The following is a 26,774-nucleotide window of genomic DNA, read 5'->3' as shown; positions in this document are numbered from 1 at the left end:
GACCTGTGCCCTTTTCCAATCCTTTGGAACGCTACGCTCTTCTAGAGACCTACGGTACACCGCTGAAAGGAGGGCAAGTCCCTTCGCGTGTTCTGTGTAAAATCGAACTGGTATCCCATCAGGTTCAGCGGCCTTTCCTCTTTTGAGCGATTTTAATTGTTCTTCTATCCCTCTGTTATCTGTTTCGATATCTACCATTTTTTCATCTTAGACAATAAACGTGCTCACTCTGTCACCACCGATGTGGGAAACTGAAACCATAAAGCACAATAGAAACATATTTTAAAGCACATTAAATTAAATTGAATTAAACAGCTTACAGAAAATAGAAATGTGTCAGATAATAGAATTTTTTGATATCTAACAATTTTTTTAGGTTTACAACGTGTATTACTCGTTATTTGAACATTGGTTTTTAACTGAACTAGTGGTGGCCTAAGTTATTAATAGTTTGAGATGATTACCTTTCTCGAACTAAGCAGTCTCCTAACAGACATTAATGATGGTTCAACTGCCAAGTTTATGTGCTGTTGAGATCAGATTTTCATACATATTGTTTCAGTCTGTGAACCAGAGGTTACGTTCATAAATCGTGTTGAGTCAAGCATGCAAACACCACATCGTTCACTCACTACATGTTGCATAACGATTATCTCACGCAGGCCTTTAGCAGTGACCTGCTAATAATATTTAGTTACAGCTGGCAAGTATTCACCATTTGACCCTTGTCTGATTCTCAATGCAGGTATGTGGTACAGTGTTTGTCTGGCGTGCATATGTTGCAAGTAACCGTTCAGCGTCATTATATTTGCCCTGTTACTGCCAGCAGCCATCCTAGTTGTCCATCATAGGGGGCATTTAAAAATCTGACGCTTTCCACTTTTTGCAGATTCTATTAAAGCCATACAAACGTGTGCTGGTCGCCCCTGGAGGAACCTACCGTCCTCTGTGGTGTCTCACTCAACGTATACGCGTGGTGGCGCTTTGAATATTTTGACACTATTAAACAACTTGGTCCAATTCTATTTCTTCTTGTTTCATAAGATTTCTACACAGACGATCCACACGACTTCCCACCTTACTAGAGCATAAACTGTTGTCATGGCGTTCTAAAAGGTTTTTGATAAGTAGGAGGGCGCAATTGACTGGATTTAAAAAACCGTACGACTATGCCAAGTGAAGATTTCCGAGCTTTTCCAGGACCACTTCAGGCGGAAGCCAGGATTGTTACTACAACGAGGCCACGTTACTTCCCTTAGTGCTGTCTGGCTGATGGCCTCGTTGTCGTTAAAGCCAAACCTTAGGTTTATAAACGAGTGCTCGTGAGAAACAGCGTCATCGTGTGGAAGACAGAAGGAGAAGAAAATGGAAAACGGTAATCTTACAATTTTTTTCGTTCATCATACTGCCCACTTGTGTTTATCCATTCGATGCTTTTTCTGCAACCCTGATTTACGTGAGTAGGTAATGGAAGAAATAAAACCTTTCGAAGCTTCCATTACCAAGTAACTGTGAATCATTCAAGTCAGTTAGGACCTTAATACGCGTCCTGCGATTTAAGTCATTTTATTACAAACAGAGCTCAAGCACTCAGAGTTGTTCATTGAACTATTGTTCTGATTCCCTGACAGTGCCGTAGTTAGCAATATTTGGTCGTCGAACGAGGCTAAGAAGCTAAATTATGCCAGCGTATAAAAAATGGTTCAAATGGCTCTGAGCACTATGGGACTTAATTACTGAGGGCATCAGTCCCCTAGAACTTAGAACTACTTAAACCTAACTAACCTAAGGACATCACACACATCCATGCCCGAGGCAGGATTGGAACCTGCGACCGCCAGCGTATAAATAGAGCAGCATTGCGGTATATAAAATTATCATTTATAATTTTCATTATATCTTCACTGAGTACCAGTACTAAGCAGCTAAGTAGCGATGACATTGTCACATTCTGCCCGAAGGCAGTTTCATGAAATGGTTGTGTCTTTTGTGCCATTTTTTGATTTGCCAGCTATTGATGATCTTTTAGGAATACCTGACAAATAGTTCTATAATGAAAACACTGCAGGCCGAAGCTCTAGAATAAAATACCAGCTGGTAGCAAGCGAATGTAACTTGTTTGATTATGGTAACGGCATACCTTGCACTGACAAAACTTGGATGTTCCTACGTATCAGTGTTCTGGATTCTATCCTTACCGTCTCCGCTGTGTATCATAGAGTAGGGGCATGGTAATCCACGGTAATTCGTATGTTGACTGAGGAAATTAAGCTCTGCAGTCCCCGATTCAATTCGAGAGGGGTACGCTATACACAGTTTCGTATTCCACCATATCTATATTTTTTTCAACGGTCATCCATGACAATAAGAAAGGAAACATCACTCTCTACGAGTATGCATCGCTTGTCACATCTTACACAGGTCGGAGGAAGGATAATTTTTACCGTCTTCGCGAAGACCTTACCAACGGAACAAAAGATACTGCGTGCCCCCATGGTTCATTAGTAATCATGGGACTTCTACGGAGCACGAAAAAGAATACAAAGAAAGACAGATTACTTTCTTTATCTTTTGGTTCAAAAAATTTTCGCAACTCATTTTTATAAATACGATTTGCATATTCATGTTTGCTTAAGTGTAGCGAGCATGTTCAAGCGCTGCAGCCTGGAAGAATAATTTTCTGTGATGGAGATCCTCAAGACGTTTTTCGGATAACGTCTTAGAGATCGGGCTGTTCCATTTTAAACTTCCGTTAAAACTGATTTAAATTCGCTGCTGTGTAATTTGTTGGTCCTACTACAAAGAAGTTAAGAAAGCTGAATGAGAAATCTGGCTTCTTTTCCATACTGGAGTTACCGACTGTAGTTCGCAGATCATGGAGAACGCATTCACGTTATCTGAAAACAATTTCCATGAGGGAGCATATACATACACTGAGTTCACTAACTTACAACATAAGATCTCCTGTCGTCCCGTTACTGTACGAAAATACCTTGCACGAGCGTATTGAGACATCTGTACACTCTTTATAGTTATCGTGGGTTTTCTTGGTCTTTCTTGTGGTAGCAGCGTGCATGACGGTGCTGAAGGATTGAAAGTGCGAGAAAATAGTTACCTTTTAATAGGAAGCTTTTTTCCAGTTAATTTGCGGAATTCCTTGTAGTGAGCAGAGGAACCGTTTCCTTTGTTAAAGGTGTTTTTGTAGCCAGCAGTGAGGTAAATGGCTTTCCGGCTCTACGCTTGAGTGGGCGGCGGCATTGACCTCACCGACGGCGCGGTGACGTCCGTCTACCGAGGATTCGCTACAGCTCTATTCAGGTCGCGGCCACCGCGTGTCTCTTCTCCCCTCTAGTTATCTCATTTTATGACTAAGAGCGCGTGAGATGCCACGCACACGCCAAGTTTCGTGTAAGGAAGAGGGCATCAGAATGAGCAGGTGCGTGACATCAGCTTGAAGTAGTTCAAAGAACAGCGCCAAACGTGCATTAGTATACACACGCAGGGATTGAACTAGAACTGTACAACAATTAAAATTTCTCAGAATTGAGCCTCCTTATATACATGTTATTTATCCTGCCAAAGTGCAAAAAAATGAACTTTCTTAGCACATTCAATCTTTGTGCCGGACTGGAACTGGATCCAAAAACCTTGCCTTTAGTGCGCTATACTCTTATTGGTTGAGCTATCCAGCCACAACTTACGTCACGCCCTCAAGCCTTCCTTCCACCAGTACCTCTCTCCGCAGAAATATGAATTAGCATTGACTGAAACAGACAGTTACATCCATGAAGTCTCTGCAGCCACCCATTGTGTAATTGTTTTAGATTGAGTCTTTTGTGCACAGATAGATCGATCAGTCATTTACCGAACACATTTCATCAGTTTCATGCGTCGCGATTTAGATGGACGAATCATTCACAGAAACTGTTCAAGTTATATTGGCCGAATGATATGACGCATCTTGGAAAATTCCGACACCATATGAGTACTTGTACACTACTGGCCATTAAAATTGTTACACCACGAAGATGAAGCGCGACAGACGTGAAAATTAACCGACATGAAGAAGATGCTGTGATATGCAAATGATTAGCTTTTCAGAGCATTCACACAAGGTTGGCGCCCGTGGCGACACCTACAACGTGCTAACATGAGGAAAGTTTGCAACCAATTTCTCATACGCAAACAGCAGTTGACCGGCGTTGCCTGGTGAAACGTTGTTGTGATGCCTCGTGTAAGGGGGAGAAATGCGTATAATCACGTTTCCGACAGTGATAAAGGTCTGATTGTAGCCTATCTGAATTGCGGTTTATCGTATCGCGACATTGCTGCTCACGTTGGTCGAAATCTTATGACTGTTAGCAGAATATGGAATCGGTGGGTTCAGGAGGGTAATACGGAACGCCGTGCTGGATCCCAACGGCCTCCTATCACTAGCAGTCGAGATGACAGGCATCTTATCCGCATGGCTGTAACGGATCGTGCAGCCACGTCTCGATCCCTGAGTCAACAGGTGGAGACGTTTACAAGACGACAACCATCTGCACGAACAGTTCGACGATGTTTGCAGCAGCATGGACTATCAGCTCGGAGACCATGGCTGCGGTTATCCTTGACGCCGCATCACATACAGATGCGCCTGCGATGGTATAGTCAACGACGAACCTGGGTGCACGAAAGGCAAAACGTCATTTTTTCGGATGAATCCAGGTTCTATTTACAGTATCATGATGGTCGCATCCGTGTCTGGCTACATCGCAGTGAACGCATATTGGAAGCGTGTATTCGTCATCGCCATACTGGCGTATCATCCGGCGTGATGGTATAGGGTGCCATTGGTTACACGTCTCGGTCACCTCTTGTTCGCATTGACGGCAATTTGAACAGTGGACGTTACATTTCAGACGTGTTACGACCCGTGGCTCTACCCTTCATTCGATCCCTGCGAAACCCTTTATTTCAGCAGGATAATGCACGACCGCATGTTGCAGGTCCTGTACGGGCCTTTCTGGATACAGAAAATGTTCGACTGCTGCCCTGGCCAGCAAATTCTCCAGATGTCTTACCATTTGAAAACGTCTGGTCAATGGTGGCCGAGCAACTGGCTCGTCACAATACGCCAGTCACTACTCTTGATGAAATGTGGTATCGTGTTGAAGCTGCAGGGGCACGCCATCCAAGCTCCCTTTGACTCAATGCCCAGGCGTATCAAGGCCGTTATTACGGCCAGAGGTGGTTGTTCTGGGTACTGATTTCTCAGGATCTATGCACTAAAATTGCGTGAAAATGAAATCACATGTGAGTTCTAGTATAATATATTTGTCCAACGAATACCCGTTTATCATCTGCATTTCTTCTTGGTGTAGCACTTTTAATGGCCAGTAGTGTAGTTTCTTTGCACGTGGTCACACGTCAGCTCAACTTTCGTCGCCTAGTCCGTGGATGGTTCACTTTCTATAGAAGAGTCGTATCAAGCCTTCGAAGTAACTCCTATTTCAGTATAGATCCATCGCAGTGTTGATAAATGATGTCCACGGCTTTATGGAACCTACACCGCACAGGAATCCTGTATACAGCTAGCAATAAAAATACTGCCACGTCGGACCAAACTATTTTTCAAGTCGCCTAGCTTCTTCTCAATTTGTTGCCTAGGTTGTTCAGTAATCAGGTGACAAAGAGCAAATGCCTCTATAGTTCTGAAAATAATAGAGATGGCGCTGCTGCTGCCGGGCTGAAGACATTGCGTTCACTTCAATTACGACTCTACGTTACGTATTAGTAGCAACACAGTCCGAAGTTCTACTGAATTTCCAAAAGAAAAGAGTAATGTAGTTAATTAATACACTATTATCAAAAGTAACCGGCCACATGGCTGAAAATGACTTACGAGTTCGTGGCGCCGTCCATCGGCAATGCTGGAATTCAGCATGGTGTTGGCTCACCCTTATCCTTGGAGACAGCATCCACTCTCGCAGGCATACGTTCAATCAGGTGCTGGCAGGTTTCTTTGGGAGCGACAGCCCATTCTTCATGTAGTGCTGCACTGAGGAGAGGTATCGATGTCTGCCGGTGAGGCCTGGTACGAAGTAGGCGTTCCAAAACATCCCTAAAGTGTTCTATAGGATTCAGGTCAGCACTCTGTGCAGGCCAGTCCATTATAGGGATGTCATTGTCATGAAACCACTCCGCCACAGGCCGTGCATTATGAACAGGTGCTCGATCGTGTTGAAAGACGGAGTCGCCATCTATGAATTGCTCTTCAACAGTGGGAAGCAAGAAGCTGCTTAAAACATCAATGTAGGCCTGTGCTGTGATAGTGCCATGCAAAACAACCACGAGTGCAAGCCACCTCCACGAAAAACACGATCACACCATAACACCACCACCTCCGAATTTTACTATTGGCACTACACACGCTGGCAGATGACGTTCACCGGGCATTCACCATACCCACACCCTGCCGTAGGATCGGCACATTGTGCGCCGTGATTCGTCATTCCACAAAAAGTTTTTACACTGTTCAGTCGTCCAATGTTTACGCTCCTTACACCAAGCGAGGCGTCATTTGGCATTTACCGGCATGATGTGTGGCTTATGAGCATCCGCTCGACCATGAGATCCAAGTTTTCTCACCTCCCGCCTGTCATAGTACTTGCAGTGGATCCCGATGCAGTTTGGTATTCCTGTGTGATGGTCTGGATAGATATCTGCCTATTACACATACTTCAACTGTCGGCAGTCTCTGTCAGTCAACAGACGAGTTTGGCACGTACGCTTTTGTGCTGAATGTGCCCCTTCACGTTTCCACTTCACTATCGCATTGGAAAAAGTGGACCTAGGGATGTTTAGGAGTGTGGAAATCTCTCATACAAACGTATGACACAAGTGACATCCAATCACCTGACCACATTCGAAGTCTGTGAGTTCCGTGGAGAGCGCCATTCTGATCTCTCACGATGTCTAATGACTGCAGAGGTCGCTGATATGGAGCACCTGGCAGTAGGTGGCAGCACAACGCAGCTAATATGAAAAACGTATGTTTTAGGGGGTGTCCGGATACTTTTGATCACACAGTGTATTAACGACTTGTCATTCATCCTAGGCGTCACCGCCATTTGATGGAAGATGATACCCTGAGGTCACGTCTTGTATTATTCGTAACAATGCCCTCGTCGATCGTCTGCTATCATATCCATCACCACCAGTTGTCGTTGTATCGATATTTTTATCAGTCTTTTTCCGTCGAACTTAGATGCTATCTGAAGTAGTGTTGCTTGTCTACTAGCACAGACCAACTGCTCATACGTTGTTGCCCCTTATCAAATAGTGAATAGAGGAATGCTGAATTTCAGATATAGAATTCTCGGAAGTCTCGTTTAAACTGTTACTCCTTGTTTAAACTCCTGTAAATTTTGTCGGTAACCTATTTACGCAAGTTTCTAAGTGGAATAACTAATAATGATCTGCCCGTTGGAAAATTTTCGCGAGATTCCAACATCGCTTCGTTATTGCATATCATTGTCACAAAACTTGTGGCACTGAGTGCCAATAATAGTGAAATCATCGATGTCGGTGAGGGACTGAACAGTCCGCACTAGTAAGACGATGCCTTAGATTCAAAATTCATTTATGGTGGGCTTTCACTTCTGACATCATGTGGTCAGTAGACACCTGGTGCCACTTGCTAAGGACCTGACAAATGCGAATGACAGAATAGTTGCTGTATTGCGTTGCAAAGGTGGAACAACCAGCTGCTAAGTATGTAGTCATAGCGTTTTGGCCCATCAGTGTATGTATACCTAGTATATGAAGGTGTTTACGCATATTTTATTTTGAATTATTTCCCTGAGGTGCCACAACAAACAGTAATTATGTTTTTGACACCAGGTAAGCTTCTTTAAACTTGATGTAGTGTTAATCCGCCGATATCTGTTATATGAAGAGGTTCATTGTACCTACTTTGCCATGTAAACTTACTTATACATAATTATACAAATTTAAGTGATTTTGAAATGGCTGCATCATTGTAACTAATTTTCTGTGAATAAATTACATTACAACTTCATTTGGTGGTTCCATGAAGCTATTATTTAATTACTGCCGGAAGGTAACGTAAGCAGGACGATCATCCGTAAGTTTTGCATCCAGACTGATTGTAAATCGTTGTGGAATATTAACTGCGCACACAACGTTTCTTGGAAAAGTTACATATTCAAGCTTTCCTTCCTCTCCGGATGTCGAACTCCACGTTACTGTGGTTTTCGTTTAGTGGCTAATATGACTGCATCGTGCCAAGTCTATTGTCTTATTACGTCAGACTGCAAAATATTATACAAGTGGCCTGGTAAACGCAGTTATTAGTGTATTTGTTAACTATTTCTTCAACAATAATTATGTCTATTAAATGTTCTTATAGATTTGTATTAATAAATGAGGGAAATTTTCCTGAATATTGTTTCAGGTCACTCTTCACGAATAAAACAATGAAGCTGAGAAGTAAGCGATTTATAGTTTTTTCGGTCTCGTCTCCAATATCTCAAAGAGCATAGTGTATCTGTGCCTTCTTATGGGAGCGTTTTGTTTGCCTCTTGATAATCCTATCCCCTAACACGATTTAATCCATAAGTCTGGAAAGTAAGGCTTCGAAATCGAAAAATCACAGCTTTTTTTTCACTAGTTGTTTCCAAGTGTGACTGCCTTTGGCGGCTTTTTCCTGCCTGTTTGAACTGCGGCGGTATAGGGTAAAGACACTTCGGCTCTCAGTTGGGTCCTTTGTGCTTCTGAGATATTTTTCTTTCCTTTCTGAACTTATTTCCTTGTCTTTTTTTCCAGTTCTTGGGACCTGGCTTGGTTATCGTAATTTTCAGGGTTGTTGTCTAGTTTTGTAGATCCTCTTGTGCTATTTCTGATTTCGGTTCCTTGAAAAGATGCCACGGCCTGGGATCAATTGTTTCTGCATCTTGTAACTGTGGTGCTGCATCCGTTATGAGACGAGTCTACCCGAAAGCTTTTTCTGCGCGATCTTTGATTTTATCTCGCAGCTAATGCAGTCTGAGACGATACACAGACGTAGCCGCCTTCGTTTGTATTGTAAGGCGCGGATGCCATTATACATTCTAGCCTGCCGGTTTAAAGTCGGCACTTACCGATCTCTGGTGGCCCTCGCAGCAGGTTTCCCCCGTCGCCGTGAGTGAGGCGAAGACTCGGTCAAGGGCGCCACACGGTCGTCTTTTGTTTTGGCCCGGGAGATCTGCACCCGATACTGCCCCCCAATTAGCCTTTACGAGGAGTAAGTGCTTCTTGATAAGCGAAGCTGTGCCTTCTCTTAAGCGCCAGCCGATGTGGCCGTGCGGTTAAAGGCGCTTCAGTCTGGAACCGCGTGACCGCTACGGTCGCAGGTTCGAATCCGGCCTCGGGCATGGATGTGTGTGATGTCCTTAGGTTAGTTAGGTTTAATTAGTTCTAAGTTCTAGGCGACTGATGACCTCACAAGTTAAGTTGCATAGTGCTCAGAGCCATTTGAACCCTCACTTAAGTTCTGTACACGCCTTCTTCTCGTGTATCAGTGCTTCCATGTCGACTCTGAAGAATTCACAGTTGCTATGAGGCCTGCCTCTTCCTCAGCAACGGCTTGCCATCACATTAGTCCACGTGATTATAGAACAGTCACACTGATCACAGTCTCTGCCTGGCCCAACAGCCTACCGATTCAGGGGAGGAACTTAGTACATGCCATGTCTATAGTTCTGTATGCTACTCCACTATGCTCACTGGAAAAAAAAAATAGTTACATCCTTCGAACAGCACTCTGGCCTCTTTGGCGCGCTGTAAGTGAAGGAGGAATGGTAGGAGTAAGATATGTGACGGACCACCGGTAACGTGAATCATGGCAGTGAAGAAGTCTTGTAATTTCCAGTCATTTGTACGGAAAAAGCGCAATACGATGGTTGAACGCGGATACATGATACAGTGACAGAAAGAAGATACTAACTGTCTTCTTTGGACGTGCTCATGACCACCCAATGTACAATACTGGCCATTAAAATTGCTACACCAAGAAGAAATGCAGATGATAAACGGGTATTCGTTGGACAAATATATTATACTAGAACTGACATGTGATTTCATTTTCACGCAATTTTAGTGCATAGATCCTGAGAAATCAGTACCCAGAACAACCACCTCTGGCCTTAATAACGGCCTTGATACTCCTGGGCATTGAGTTAAAGGGAGCTTGGATGGCGTGTACAGGTACAGCTGCCCATGCAGCTTCAACACCATACCACAGTTCATCAAGAGTACTGACTGGCGTATTGTGACGAGTCAGTTGCTCGGCCACCATTGACCAGACGTTTTCAGTTGGTGAGAGATCTGGAGAATGTGCTGGCCAGGCCAGCAGTCGAACATTTTCTGCATCCAGAAAGGCCGTATAGGACCTGCAACATGCGGTCGTGCATTATCCTGCTGAAATAAAGGGTTTCGCAGGGATCGAATGAAGGGTAGAGCCACGGGTCGCAACACATCTGAAATGTAACGTCCACTGTTCAAAGTGCCGTCAATGCGAACAAGAGGTGACCGAGACGTGTAACCAATGGCACCCCATACCATTACGCCAGGTGATACGTCAGTATGGCGATGACGAATACACGCTTCCATTGTGCGTTCACCGCGATGTCGGCAAACACGGATGCGACCATCATGATGCTGTAAACAGAACCTGGATTCATCCAAAAAAAATGACGTTTTACCATTCTTGCACCCAGGTTCGTCGTTGAGTACACCATCGCAGGCGCTCCTGTCTGTGATGCAGCGTCAAGGATAACTGCAGCCATGGTCTCCATGCTGAAAGTTCATGCTGCTGCAAACGTCGTCGAACTGTTCGTGCGGATGGTTGTTGTGTTGCAAACGTCCACATCTGTTGACTCAGGGGTCGAGACGTGGCTGCACGATCCGTTACAGCCATGCGGATAAGATGCCTGTCATCTCGACTGCTAGTGATACGAGGCCGTTGGGATCCAGCACGGCGTTCCGTATTACCCTCCTGAACGCAACGATTCCATATTCAGCTAAAAGTCGTTGGATCTCGACCAACGCGAGCAGCAGTATCGCGATACGATAAACCGCAGTCGCGATAGGCTACAATCCGATCTTTATCAAAGTCGGAAACGTGATGGTACGCATTTCGCCTCCTTGCACGAGGCATCACAACAACGTTTCACCAGGCAATGCCGGTCAACTGCTGTTTGTGTATGAGAAATTGGTTGGAAACTTTTCTCATGTCAGCACGTTGTAGGTGTCGCCACCGGCACCAACATTGTGTGAATGCTCTAAAAAGCTAATCATTTGCATATCACAGCATCTTATTCCCGTCGGTTAAATTTCGCGTCTGTAGCGTGTCATCTTCGTGGTGTAGCAATTTTAATGGCCAGTAGTGTATGAAGTTGCCCAATTTGTTTTTTTCCAACGTGTATATAGGGAATGGTGTACCACTCTTAATAACTTAATACGGTGTAACACCAGTGGTAGTAAAAGATCCTAATAGGATATTATCAATAACAAGCAATTTCACTAATTGCTACGGTCGGCGAAGTAAGGTGCGAAGTTTACCGTATTCAGTGAATATCTGGTTCGGGTACCTCGCATAGGTCATTGCCCACAGCAGGCTATAAATATGCACGTCTTGAATTTGTCAAAAACACACAGAAATTGGACAGCAGCTGACTGAAGGGGAGTAATGTGGTCCGACGATTCGCCGGCGGCCCAATGAGGCGTTTAAGCAGCATTGGGTTGATCGCGTACAAGAGGTGGACAAAAATATAGAAACACCGCGAGAAAAACACGCTTTAAGATAAATGCAGATGCTAGCCAAGCCTGCATGTTGCGCTGTTGTATTTGACAACCAACGGCACCTGTGCGATATCTTCAGTACTTTGCTAGATACGTCGGATCTAAATGAATCGGACGAGGGCATATTGTTATTGCTCGTATTGTGGATGATTCCGTAACCACGGTAGCCGAAGTATTTGCTGTTTCAAGAGGCAGCGCATCGATGATTTATAGCGCATACAGGGAAAGAGGGAAAACAACATCCGCTAAGCCATGACGATGAAAATGTGTGCTGAACGACAGACGGTTAGTGAAGAGGATTGTGACGAAAACCGTCAGCAACAAAGCGACACGAAAGGAGCCCCACAAGCAGGGAATTTCAGGGCGAGCTCGAATTCCTAAATCATATATAAATTATACAAATGTCCTTAACAGTAAAACATAATACTGAAGCCATAAAACCTGGCTCATTGAGCAATAGGATAATGTCATTTTGTAGTATGACTACCAACTTCTGGCCGAGCTTTCGTCCCAAGACTGAAACATGGCGGGGAATTTATCTGGGTAGCCATCTCGTGGTATTCCATGGGCCCCATGTTTATTGTGCAAGGTCGTATTACTGCTAAGGATTATATAGCCATTTTGAATGATCAGCTCCATCACACTGTACTATATTTGTTTCCCAGTAGTGATGCTAAGTTCCAAGACGGCAGGGCCCACGAGCACACAACTCAAACTGTCCAAGAGTGAATTGTCGCATCTCTCCTGAACACCACAGTCACCAGATCTCAATATTATTGAGCCTTTGTGATCTACACTGGAAAGAAGGATCCGTGATCGCTGTCCACCTCCATCATAGTTACCTGAATTTGCAGGAATAATGGTATCAGATTCCCTCGAAAACTATACACGACCTGTATTCATCCAGTCCAAGACGTTTGGAAACTGTTTTGAATGCCAACCGTTTTCCTACAGCGTATTAGTCATGGTAACGTGTTGCGTTTATGTTGCTTTCATATTTTTGTCCCTCCTATGTAGATCAAGCAGGAGGTCTTTGTGATCGTTCGGTGACGTTCTGGAGTGTTTCTCAGGCCATGACTTGGATCCATTTATTCAGGTGGACCTTGAACCAGGATATTTGTTGCAACATTATCGATAACCTAGTGCTGCCTTTTCTTCTATGTTTTCTTGTTGATTATTGTTGAAATGGCTCTGAGCACTATGCGACTTAACTTCCGAGTTCATCAGTCGCCTAGAACATAGAACTAATTAAACCTAACTAACCCAAGGACATCACACACATCCATGCCCGAGGCAGGATTCGAACCTGAGACCATAGCACTCGCTCGGCGACAGACTGTAGCGCCTAGAACCGCATGGCCACTCCGGCCGGCTTGATGATTATGCTATGGATATTCTTGCTTCCAGGATGACGGGGGAACGGGGGAAGAATATCCGGCCATCCGGCGACCCGTTAAACTAACATTGTCCCATCCATTAATAATCGTGTATACTCTGCACGACTGTGGCACAAAGGCACAAGAAAAAGAACATCATGTATTCAAGGTCTAGTAATGTGGAGTTTCTGAAAATATACATGGTGCGCCGGCCTCTGTGGCTGAGCGGTTCTAGGCGCTTCAGTCTGGAACCGCGCTGCTGCTACGGTCGCAGGTTCGAGTCCTGCCTCGGGCATGGATGTGTGTGATGCCCTTAGGTTAGTTAAGTTTAAGTAGTTCTAAGTTCTAGGGGACTGATGACCTCAGATGTTAAGTCCCATAGTGCTTAGAGCCATTTGAACCATTTTATACATGGTGCTCTTGAGACGACGGCTCAGACTTAAACACCGATGGTTGAAAGGCAGTAAAAAATTAGCGCAAGAAGATTAGGAACCTCGCTCCGGAAACACTACGAGAAACAAGTTTATCCTCTCAGCCGAGTATGTGCTTACGTTTCCATATCTCTCTTTCGGTTTCTCTCTCTCTTTCTCTCTCTCTCTCTCTCTCTCTCTCTCTCTCTCTCTCTCCCTCTCTCTGTGTTTGTGGCTCTGTCTCTCTTCTATCTCTCTGACACTGTAGTAAATGATTATGTGGTAAAATCAATGTCCTATGAAGTATGAAACGTGTAAAATCCAGGTTTGTAAATGGATCATGCATTGCCGCATGATTATAAAAATCAAATGTGTGTGAAATCTTATGGGACTTAACTGCTAAGGACATCAGTCCCTAAGCTTACACACTACTCAACCTAAATTATCCTAAGGACAAACACACACACCCATGCCCGAGGGAGGACTTGAACCTCCGCCGGGACTAGCCGCTCAGTCCATGACTGCAGCGCCTGAGACCGCTCGGCTAATCCCGCGCGGCCGCAAGATTATAGCTGACGAGGAACAGGAGGAGAAAGAAGAAGAAGCAAAAAGAAGAAAAACATTCTTCGATACTTCAAATCGTTTATCAAATATTAGCTTGTCCATATTACTTCATAGATCCCGTTTCTAACGTAAAGGTAAACGAAAATCGAGAGTCATCTCAGTGTTCTATTACATGAGTCTGGAAAGCTATGTAGAAGTGCTCTCCGCTTAACCAATATATGCTTACCTATGGACAAGAACAGTCACATTGCTTCATCTAAATGTAGGAACAGTGGTCTTATCTACCATGGGTCTAACATACGCCTCCCTAAACAACGAAGGCATATGGCAAGAAATACAGCTCAGACAGGTGCCCTACCGTATGACTGTATGAAGCTAACCGACTGCTCCGTCTTGGTATAGCAAGCAACACAAGCTAAGTCGCATCATATTACTTCTTCTCATTGTTGATAAATGTGGATCAGCTCCCCAATTTTTTACCATGTTTTTTATTAGGTCACTCTGATGGGTACAAATTTTACAGCTGACTTCCCAGTGAGACTTGAAATTTTAAGCATACCTCATAACTGGATGACAATGCATTATTCACTCACTTTCTTGTCCGGTGTTTGGTGGAGGGTACATTGTGTACCAGGATCATTACTCCCATTCCCTGTTCCAGCCGTGAATGGTTCGCAGGAAGAACGATTGCTGGACAGCTCAGACAGGTGCCCTACCGTATGACTGTATGAAGCTCACCGACTGCTCCGTCTTGGTATAGCAAGCAACACAAGCTAAGCTTCCGTATGAACTGGAATCTCTCTGATGTTTACTTTCAAGGTGTTTTCGCGAGCTGTATACGTAGAAGGCAAATATATTGGTTGAGTTAAGTGAAGAGAGACTGAAATTAACCTGAAATTTACCACATGTCTCTGTTGCACTCCCGTCAAAATGTTTGAAATCGATTGAAAAGTTTCACACACACACGACTAAAAAGCAGGGAATAATTATCGAGATAAAAATGAATTTTTAATATACCACATTTCTAAATCGGACTGGAAAGCATAAAGCAATTTCTTCTACCCAAGTACAGATTGCTAATTCCATACAGACAGTCCTGAAATTTTATGATTGTGAATTTTTAATAACTATGACAATACTTGTAAGATTTAAAACGAAAAAGTAAGGCACATGCAATACATAATTGATGTGTGGCGTTAGGAATCTGTGTGCCTCAAGAAGAATTATTTTACATCTTTTAGTCAGTTGTAAAAATGTGGTGTATTAAAAATTCATTTTTATTTGAATAATTATTTTTCTTTTCGCTATGATTGGAGGTGAACAAGGATTCTAATTCAGAGTCACTGATAAGACTGACGAACTCTGGTATGTATTCATAGTTATCAGCAAAACAGAGCACAACGTATTAACACAGTTCCTATAATCATTCATACAATTTGCCACTAATCAAAATTACTGCATTCCACACCGATACGGGAGTTAACTGCAGTTTGGAACTTCCGCTAACAGACTCCATTAAACTGGCTCGATTCGCGCGGATGTATCATTACTTCATTACCTCCGTTTAACAATGTCGAGCCACAATTCATCACTGTTATTCAAAGATTGCTTTCATTCGTAGTTTCATCCATTAGAGGTGGCATTTGCTCAGAACGGTTTGTTACTACTCACTGGATGTGTTAATAATGACAAAATTCACAGTAAAATCTCAAGGTATGAGGATACAAGAACCTCACACTTGGCTCTGTCCGTTGACAGTTACAAGGTCGTCGACGTACCTGTATCAAACATGAAGCTCCACCGTCTCAATGATACAGTGTTCATCCGACAGAAGGTCGTTACTGTTTGCACTTTAGTCCACAGATGCATAGCCAACACATGACGTTGTTATACATTTGGATCAGCTGACTAGTGGCAGCATCCACTTGTAGGCGACTTCTGGAATTCTGTTCAACTTACGTTCATCTTGTGATTCTTGACGTTTTCCCAGCATAAAGATTATTTCATGAAGTGTCAGGTTCCAGCCGGATAACATTAACTTCTTGCCACGATATTTCATCTGAGAAACATTCAGCCATCTTCAGATGATTGATTTGCACTAGACTGCTATTTCTCTTTCTAAAGATATTAAAGTAATCACTGAGTCTCACGCCTTTTCCAGTTAAAAGCAGCCATGACGATTAACAAGATATTTTGCCACATGTATTTCCACAGAGTCCGTAATAACTGAATTCCAGAAGGATCTTGTCATGACCAAGATATCCGTGACAGAATAATCCATGGAATGTCTGTGGAGATGCAATGCTCAGCTATGGTTGACTTACTGGTCTGAGAAAGGCGAGTGCAGCGATCATGTTCAACGCACGTTTCATGTCCTGTGTGTGTGGTATGACCAATTGACGCGTTGCCACACTGGTAAGGTATTCTGTAGATTCCAGTCTGGCGCGACCCTATATCGTCCTTTACCAAATCAAGAAGTGTACAGTTCTTTGTAGGTGGGCGGTCATACCTTTAACATAATGTTTTCTTAGGATTCTGCCTAATTTCGACGAAATACAGCCGACATATTGGAGGAACGCCCTGGACTTGAGCAACTTTTTTCCTCTTGATCTTGTGGGTGGTCACGTTTCTTCATTCTTAAAGATGTGCTGATCTTGTGTGGATAATACCCATTATATTTGAATAGAGACTGTAGTGTTCCAGCTCCTTTGCAAGGCTGTCTCTAGCAGACACCACAAGTGCCCGGTGCACCAAAGTCCTAAGTCTGAAGGACGCCGATAGTTTGTGAAGCGTGGTGAAAGCTAGACGCTCGTAATTACAGGTCTGTATGTGTGGGATTACGGTAAACGGAGTGCCACAATGATCCATTCACCATCCGACTGACCAATCCGTCCAGAAACGGCAGATAGCCCGAGCCCCCTTCTCCACTTCCACCGTAAATTGGATATTCTCGTGAAATGAATTCAGATGATGCAAATCTTATGACACTTCTTCTTCGCCATCGGGCCACGCGACAAAAATACCATCTACATATCGCCAGAAGAGTTTAGCTTTAAGTTCTGCCGAATCAAGTGCCCTCTCCTCAAAGTCTTCGAAAAATGTTGCTAGCACAGAACAGAAAGGACTCCCTATGGCAACACAGTTAATTTGCTCACAGTATTCACTGTTGAATATAAAGTAGGTTGATATTTTGAGCAATTTAACGGTGATGCCATGGGTAGCCCTCTCCCCCTGGTAGCAAATATTTTTGGCGAAGACTTTGAGGGAGGAGCAGAATTTAAACCACAGCTCTTGTGGTAATGGAAATGCCGTGTGGCTAGGGCCTCCCGTCGGGTAGACCGTTCACCTGTTGCAAGGCTTTCGAGTTGACGCCAATTCGGCGACTTTTGTGTCGATGGGGATGACATGATGATAATAAGGACAACACAACACCCAGTCCCTGAGCGTAGAAAATCTCCGATCCAGCCGGGAATCGAACCCGGGCCGTTAGGTAGGACATTTCGTCGTGCTGACCACTCAGCTACCAGGGGCAGACACTCTTCTGGTGATGTGGAGATGACACTTTTATACTATAGCCCTACAATGAAGAAGTACTGCCACAATTTTTGCAGCATCTGAATTCAGTTGCAGTGGTTTACGGTGGAAATCTAAAAGGGCGGCTGTCTGCCGTTTCTGGATGTCTTAGCCAGTCGGAAAGTGGATCATCATTGGGCCACTCCTGTTACCGTAAGCCCATACACACAGATCTGTATCTGCAGGCATCTAGCTGCCACCATCCTTCACAAACTATGGACGTCCTTCGAACCTTGGCGCACCGGACAGTTGTGTCTGCTACAGTCTGTGTTCAGAGATGATGGATATTCTCCACATCAGTTCAGCACAACTTTAAGAAGGAAGAAACGTGATTACCGACAACCTCATGAGGAGACTGAACTGTTCAAGTTGAGGGCATTCCTCCCATATAGCGGCAATATTTCGCCGAAATTATGCAGACCCCTAAGGAAACTTTATGCTAAAAATATGTCCGGCCACGTATAAGGATTTATACACCTCTCGGTTCAGTAAAGAACGATCTAGGATCGCGTCAAGCTGAAATCAACAGCATACCTTGCCGGCGTCAAAACGCCTACGTTGGGCACACCACACGCATTGTACGTGAAAGGTGCGTTGATCATTGCCACACACGTCTTTTGTAGCCCAGTAAGTCAGCCATGGCGGAGCATTGTCTCTCCACAAGACACTTTATGGATAATTCTGCTACATTCTACGGATTATTCTGGCCCCGACGAGATTCTTGTGGTTTTCAGTTGTTGAGGAATCTGTGGAAATACTTTTAACGGAAGACTTTTTAGTCATGATGGCCACTGTAATCTGGATAAGGCGTGGCACCTGGTGATTTCTTTAATATCTTCAGAAAGAAAACATTTTGTGCCTGATGACAAGCCTAACGACAGTTAATTTGACACCTGAATTTTAACTCTAAGAGCCCGCATTCCGACAATCACCGTTACGCATGCGCCTGCGCACTATACGTGGAACAATATTCGAAGCGCGCTGAACACGACAGCGTCTCTCAAGTAACGGCTGCCTTTGCGCGTGCGTCTGCGCGCCAACTTTTGGTGAATAAAGTTAGCGACGTGAAATAGCAGTCCATTACTCCCTCTTACCTTTGTCTTTCCAACCGTTTATATTCCCATGATCCGCTTCTCCTCCTACCTATCATCTGCATAGTTCTTCCCATTTAACAGACCCCTATCTCTTTACTCACACCCCTAAACCTCTATGGAACATAATCTCTCCTCCCACGTTAGTTGTCACCCAGTGCAGGTCCTTTAAATGTTAAGTGGAACTGCAGAGCTCCAGTGCTTTTTTCATAGAAGAATATCACCTCACAGCAATTGTGATTTTTAAATTGGATATATTTTAGTCCTTTTGGCTGTCCCTCATTAATCTTTTTAATTTAAAACATAAACAGTTCTCATATTTTTTCTATCATCTTTCTTATATCTTTATGAATGTTGTTGGTTGAAGAGTGGAATACTGTACCGCTGACAGCCCACCCTCCGCCCAAATGCTCCGTGGGGGATGAAGTAACAACAAAGAAAAAAGAGAAAAATACGCCAATTTCCAATACAGAGTACTCACCTGAAGATGGCTGAATAGTTGTCAGTTGAAATTCCGTGGCAAGAAGCCGACGGCATCCGGTTTCCATCCCGAAACATCATGGAATACGTTTATCTTAATTGTACTTGTTCAGTAAAGGTTTCTTTATTGCAGTGATCAAATTTTGTGCAGCATTTGGTTGCACCAAAAGATATGTGGAAGTAATGTTTCGATTGAGATCAGTCAGTTTATAGGCTGAATCTAAGGAGTGATATCGTTACCAAAAAGATGTGAATAGCCTTCTATTTGAGTGTATTTATTTGTGTCTAAATAAAAACTGAAGACTAAGGCACATTAAAAATCACACCCGAAAAAGTGCGTTGATCCTCAGGTCTCAAACTCCACGACTGAGCCAGCCGGCGTGACCGAGCGGTTCTAGGCGCTTCAGTCCGGAACCGCGCTGCTGCTACGGTCGCAGGTTCGAATCCTGCCTCGGGCACGGATGTGTGTGATGTCCTTATGTTAGTTAGGTTTAAGTAGTTCTAAGTCTAGGGGACTGATGACCTCAGATGTTAAGTCCCATAGTGCTTAGAGCCATTTGAACCATTTTTTCCACGACTGACTGAGATTTTAAGACGATATGATGTTACTGTCTGACTGACTGCAAGAGTTTTCTGTATAATCAACGTTTTCTAATCAATTATACTTCCTGATTATACTTCGGTATCTACATTGGATTAAGCAAAAGTCATAAAACATATACGTTTATTTTGTGTAAAAACAGACGTTACTGTTACAAATGGATGTCACTTCTAACAAAAACATTATAAACTATTCAACACGTGTTATTGAAGAATTGTCAGAAAACTAAATGCTTCCGGCCAAACTGCGATTTTGTCTTCTTCTCTTCCGAAAGTGGTGAACTAAATGATTCGCTGTGCCACATATACCGGAATTCAGTGAATAACTGCATTTCCGTCGCTTGCAAAAATAAAAAATTGTCAGTACAGTGTTCCAAACTTTTTGTTACCTTTTCACTTGACCAAGGATAAAAAAATAACCATCGCTTTAATATTAGGAATTTAGGAAAAACTGTGTTAACTGTACAACTACATTAGTAATGTCAATACATATGTAGTTCAGTTGTCAAAATCAGTGCTTTATTTTTACATCCACTTCTACGTGTACATGACCCTTCAACAATTCACATTTAAGTGTTTGGCAGAGAGTTCATCGAAACACTTCCAGACTACTTCTTTACAATCCCACTCTCGAATAGCATATGGGTCAAACGAAAACATGAATCGTTCTGCGCGAGCTGTGACTTCTCTTATTTTACTAGTATGGTCATTCCTACCTATGTAGGTGGAAGTGGACGAAATATTTCCGCATTCGAAGAATAAGTTGGAGATTGAAATTTCGTTAAAAGACCTCGCTGTGACGAAAAACGCCTTTATTTTAATGAATACCACCTCAGCTCGCCTAGCATATCGGTGACAGTATTTCCCTTTTTCCGCGGTAAAACAAAACGAGATGACGTTCTTTGAATTTTTTTGCTGTCCTCCGTCAATCCTCTCTGGTAAGGATCCTATACATCACAGCAGTACTCCAGAAAAGGTCGGACAAGAGTAGCGTAGGCAGTCTCTTTAGTACATATTGTGCATCTTCATAGTGTTTTGCCCATAACACACAGTTTTTTGTTCGCCTTCTCCACTACATTTTCTACGTGGTAGTTCCAGTTCAAATTGTACGGAATTGCAATCACTGGGTACTGATCTGCCAAGTTTTAAAATTTGTCTGATTTGTCGTGTAAACGAATCTTATCGGATATTTTTATTACTCATGTGAAGAGCTCACACTTCTTATTGTTTGGAGTCTGTTGCCAATTTCGTACCATAAAGATTTCTTGGCTAAATCATTTTGCAACTGTTATTGATCTTATGATGATTTTACTAGACGGCAGCATCAACTGCAAACAATGTAAGATGGCTGTTCAGATTATCTCCCAAATCATTCATGTAGATTAGAAACAGGAGAAGGTCTGTATCATTTCTTTGGGGAACGACACACAGTACTTCCGTTTCATTCGATGACTTTCCATCAATTACTGTGAACTGTGGCATTTCGAACAGGAAATCACAATTACAGTCGCTCAACTGAGACGATATTCCATAAGCACGCAATATGATTAGAAGCCACTTGTGGAGGACGGCGTCAAAACCCTGCGGGAAATTTATAAATATGGAGTCAACTGGAGAGCCCCTGTCCATAGGACTCAGTACTTCGTGTGAATGAAGAGTTAGTTGTATTTCTCTAGAACGATATTTTACAAATACGCGCTGACTTTGTGCCAATGTACTGTTTCCTTCGATGTAATTTATAGTGTTCGTATACAGGCTATGTTCCTAAATCCTACTGCAAATTTATTTCAACGACAACGGTCTGTAATTCAGCGGATTTGAGCTATAGATGAGAGAAACTGTAAATGTTGCGGTTCCACTTCGCGCAGTTCGTATGACAAAAACTCAGCTTTTTGGGCCCCATCACCTGACTTAGATGTTGTTCTCAAAGCTCAACACGACAGACATAGGGGCGTGCGCGGTCTCTATGGCTCTGTGGTCTGAGGTCTACGTGATTTGACCTCCAGAAGTTTGGAATGCGCAACTCTGATGGAAAGTGGTAGCGTTGACGGAAGCAGTGGCGCATCATATCTGCATCTGTACCGCAGCTTCCTGCCCCCCTTCCCCTCCCCTCCCCCCCCACCCTTCAACGCCGCGACTGTATATAAGCGGCGTCGTGACGCGGCGCGCGTGCCAGTGTGGATGGAAGCTCTCACCACCAGCAGGCACGTGCTGAAGCATCGGCAGATGGCGGGGGGAAACTGCGCGCACTAGAAGCTGCCGTCGGCTGCGATGGTGGCGCCGTTGTTGTGCGCCAGCCTCCTGGCAGCGGCCTCGTGTCTCACCGAGGCGCACCGACCCTCCATCATCATCGTCGAGGACGTCCAGGGTAAAGCCCGCCACACTGCACGGAAACCGGCAATACGTTTGCACTTAGTCCTCACAGCTACTTTTGTCCTCCTAGGCATTACAAATGTATTCGACCTCGAACCGCACTCTGGAGAAATAATGAGGATACGATCGTACAGATCATCGCCCTCCGTGTGTGAATCGCTTTGACGGAACAGTAAACCACCGCCCCACGTCTACAAAGACTCGAACTCTCATGTATAAAACATCATATCTCCCGAACTATGTGTCGTGCAATGATATAATTCTGCAGGTACGTTCAGTGAGATATGTGATTACTGTCTGCAAAATGTGTTGGGAATAGAATTAGTAGTAAAGAGATGATACATTGAAACATCGTGCCTGATGCTGCAGTTTTACTGCGAGAACAGCGAAAATGAAGTAAGCGATAAACTTCTTTCCTTCCATCATTTTGCGGGCAGTGTCGCCGAGAAAAAAGTTTCTTAAAGCTTTCAAATTATGTTTTGAAGTCGCTATGTGTTCTTATTATTAAGCGCAAGATGAATACAGTGTGGGTAATTTCCGCACTGTGAGTTATGCTGGCTCACTTCATATACACGGCTTCTGACTGTAATACTTAACTTACTGTTTTAAACGCGAAACATAAGATTATAGCTCTTGATGAGTAGATTATGACAACATTTTAAATTTTTAAATTAGGTCAACAATTGCATGAAATATTGAAAATGAAACTTTTTTTGCCCCTGGAAGCCGTTAGATAGACAACCTGCAACACTAACAATGCTATACTGTATGGTTTGGTCGCCAGAGTTTTCATAGTGCATTGCTTTACGCTCAGCAACCGGATTGCGTAAGCATAGACTCCCACACACATATAAGTGTCGCTGTAATTTCGAAAGGCAGCTCGAAAATATTTCCTTTCCATATTTGCCATGCCGCCTTCGCTAAAATAGCTCGAAATTTCATATTCCGTGGAGGATAAATCGCAGCTACATATTGTAGCTTAGACAAACCACAGACTTTAATGAAATCGGGCATCATAATTTTATCCAGGGCTCTTTTTCTGTTAGGCAACGGCCTTGCCGCAGTGGATACACCGGTTCCCGTCAGATTACCGAAGGTAAGCGCTGTCGGGCGTGGCTGGCACTTGGATGGGTGACCATCTGGGCCGTTATGCGCTGTTGCCATTTTCCGGGTTGCACTCAGCCTCGTGATGCCAATTGAGGAGCTACTCGACCGAATAGTAGCGGCTCCGGTCACAGAAAACCATCATAACGACCGGGGGAGCGATGTGCTGACCACATGCCCCTCCCATCCGCGTCCTCAACTGAGGATGTCACGGCGGTCGGATGATCCCGATGGGCCTCTTGTGGCCTGAAGACGGAGTGCTTATTCTGTTATCTCAATAACGCCTCGAATAAACCTGCTCCCTTTTCCAGTTGTACTTGGACTTGGATTTGTGTTGATTGTGAGTCCTAGTTGAATTCCTTCTGCATTCCGAGCTATCTAATCCGGTTTGGTCTTGCATTGGTTTCTCAACGAATACACTAAGGTGACAAAAGTCATGGGATACCTCCTAATATCGTGTCGGACCTTCTTTTACCCGGCGTAGCCCAGCAACTCGACGTAGCATTGACTCAAAAAGTCGTTGGAAGCCCCCACCAAAATATTGAGTCATATTGCCTCTATAATCTACCATAGTTGCGAAAGTATTGCCGGTGCAGGACATTGTGGACGAACTGAACTTTCGATTATGTCGCATAAATGTTGGATGAGTTTTACGCCGGGCGATCTGGGTGGTCAGAACTTTCGCTCGAATTGTTCAGAATGTTATTCAAAGCAATCGTAAATAATTGTGACCCGCTGACCTGGTGCATTGTCGTCCATAACAATACTATAGTTGTTTGGGAACATGAAGCCCATGAATAACTTTAAATGGTCTCCAAGTAGCCGAACGTAACCATTTCCAGTCAATGGTCGGTTCAGTTCTACCAGAGGACCCAGTCCATTCCATGTAAACACAGGCCACCCCTTTTATGCAGCTACCATGATCTTGCATGCCTCGTTGACAACTTCTGTCCATGGCTTCGTGGTGTCTGCGCCACATTCAAACCGTACCATCAGCTCTTACCAACTGAAATCGGGACTAATCTGAGCAAGCCACGGTTTTACTATCGTCTAGGGTCCAACCGATATGTTCACAAGCCCAGCAGAGGCGCTGCAGGCGATGTCGCGCTGTTAGCAATGGCACTCCTGTCAGCAATGCCCGGCCGGGGCGGCCGAGCGGTTCTAGGCGCTACAATCTGCAACCGCGAGACCGCTACCGTCGCAGGTTCGAATCCTGCCTCGGGCATGGATGCGTGTGATGTCCTTAGGTTAGTTAGGTTTAAGTAGTTCTAAGTTCTAGGGGACTGATGACCTCAGAAGTTCAGTCCCATAGTGCTCAGAGCCTTTTTTTTTTTCAGCAATGCTGTCGTTCGTCTGCTGCCAAAGCCCGTTAACGCCAGGTTACGTCTCACTGTACTAACGGGTACGTTCGTCGTATGTCCGATATCGATTTAGGCGGCTATTTCATGTTGTGTTGCTCGTCTATTAGTCCTGACAACTCCATGCAAACGCCGCTGCTCTCGGGCGCTAAGTGAAGGCCGTCGCCCATTGCGTTGTCCTTGGTGAGAGGCAATGACTGAAATTTGGTGTTCTCGGCACACGCATGACGCTGTGGGTCTCGGAATATTAAATTCTCTGACGTTTTCCGAAACACCTAGTTCCAACTACCATTCCGCGTCTAAAGTCTGTTAATTCCCGTCGAGAGGCTATAATAACATTCGAAACCTCTTCAAATAAATCACCTGAGTACAAATGACAGTTCCGCCAATCCACTGCCGTTTTATACCTTGTGTTCGCGATACTACCGCCATCTCTGTACGTGCATATCTCCATCCCATGACTTTAGCCAGCTTAGTGTATATGATGGCAGATTTAAATTCAGTCTTCTCCCGCTATACAGTTCAGAAGCTCTCGTGACTTCTGTTAAATTTTAATTTCCTGTTGATCGTTTACCAACAATGAAAAGCGAAAACATTATGGTTACTGCCAAGCGCGAGGTTACCTCCCATATGGTGGTTTTGAGGACATGTAACGCGGTAAGGAAAATACATAAGTAGTGCACATACAAAGTCATTTTAGCGACGGTACGGGCTGCAAATAGGGAAATCTATTGACTTACTAGACGCTGAAGAAGGGTAGATTGTTACGTCCCGGCGCCTGGGAACGAGCACCTCAGATCGGTAAAGGTGATCGGCTGTTCGTGTGCTAATGTCGTGGGTATCTGTGGAAGATGGTAGAATGGTGGTAAAATCGCGAGTAGGCGACAAGGTGTTGGACGTCCACGCCGCATCACAGAACGTGTAGCTTGCCAGCTCTGTAAAGCAGTATAGGCGGCGATTGTGGCAATTTGACGACTGAGTACAATGATGAAACAAGTATACTGGACCACACAATTCAGCGAACACTGTTGAACATGAGACTCCATTGTAGGCGTCACCTACATATTTCCATGCAGACCCGACGATTTCGTCAATTACCATTGTAGTGAGCACGGGATCATCGAAATTGGACAAAATATCAGAGCAAACATGTCGCCTAACCAGATGAATCACGTTTCTTGTTACACCAGGTCAATGGTTGCGTCCAGATACTCCGACACCCAGCAACTGCTCGAAACATTCACATCGCCACGGACCTAGACTGATGGGGGCAGTACTATGCTATGGGGAACATTCACTTGGGCTTCTAAGACCTGTGGTAATAGTCAAAGGCACCAAGACAGCTAATGATGATGACGATATTTGGCTTATCGGGCGCTCAACCGCGTGGTTATCAACGTCTGTACACATTCTCAATCTTTTCACTCTCCAGTCTCACCATTTTAACGAATGATGATGAAATGATGAGGACAACACAAATACCCGGCCCCGGGCAGAGAAAACCCCCGCCTCGGCCGGGAATCGAACCCGGAACCCCGTGATACAGAGGCAGCAACTTTAGCCACTAGATCACGAGCTGCTGACACCAATACAGCTGTAGACTGCATGAACATTATTGCGACCTATGTACATCCTCTCATGATTTCGTGCTTTCCCGACAACGATGGCATTTTCCAGCTGGATAACAGTCCTTGTCACAAGACCTAACTTGTTCTACAGTGCTTTGAAAAGCATGATAGTGCACTCATGTTGATATCTTGGTCACCAAATTCGCCTTATCTGAATAATGGAACACGTCTGGTATGCTGTCGGGTGCCAGCTCCGAGTCCTCAAACCACCGGAGCGTAATTAACGGGATTTACGTGGCCGGTTAGTGGACATAGGATGACACATACCTCAGGGAACCTACCAATAACGTGTCAGATCCGTGCCATGCTGGATCTCTCCCTCGATAAGCTCGTCTCTGTCTTGGCAAAAAGCGGCTCCGTGGCGATGGCG

The 26,774-nt window shown here is 44.2% G+C and overlaps 1 protein-coding gene and 1 pseudogene across 2 annotated transcripts in view; both read left to right on the top strand.

The window, feature by feature from the left end:
- LOC126184867 (uncharacterized) overlaps window positions 1-26,774 on the top strand; it is a 516,759-nt gene that overhangs the window by 242,399 nt on the left and 247,586 nt on the right. Inside the window, exon 1 of one of the 2 annotated variants that reach the window (XM_049927487.1) lies at window positions 22,129-22,309. The exons of the other annotated variant lie outside the window; for it this stretch is intronic. Within the exon in view, the coding sequence (XP_049783444.1) occupies window positions 22,213-22,309 (97 nt within the window). The 5' untranslated portion in view covers window positions 22,129-22,212. Of the gene's footprint in view, window positions 1-22,128; window positions 22,310-26,774 lie in introns of those variants that run through there. 2 annotated transcript variants of the gene reach the window in all.
- On the top strand, window positions 23,360-23,477 carry LOC126185809 (5S ribosomal RNA; annotated as a pseudogene).

The sequence above is a fragment of the Schistocerca cancellata genome, chromosome 4, assembly GCF_023864275.1.
Source record: "Schistocerca cancellata isolate TAMUIC-IGC-003103 chromosome 4, iqSchCanc2.1, whole genome shotgun sequence".
Taxonomy (NCBI): Eukaryota; Metazoa; Arthropoda; class Insecta; order Orthoptera; family Acrididae; genus Schistocerca; species Schistocerca cancellata.
This window is presented reverse-complemented; position numbering and strand designations above follow the sequence as displayed.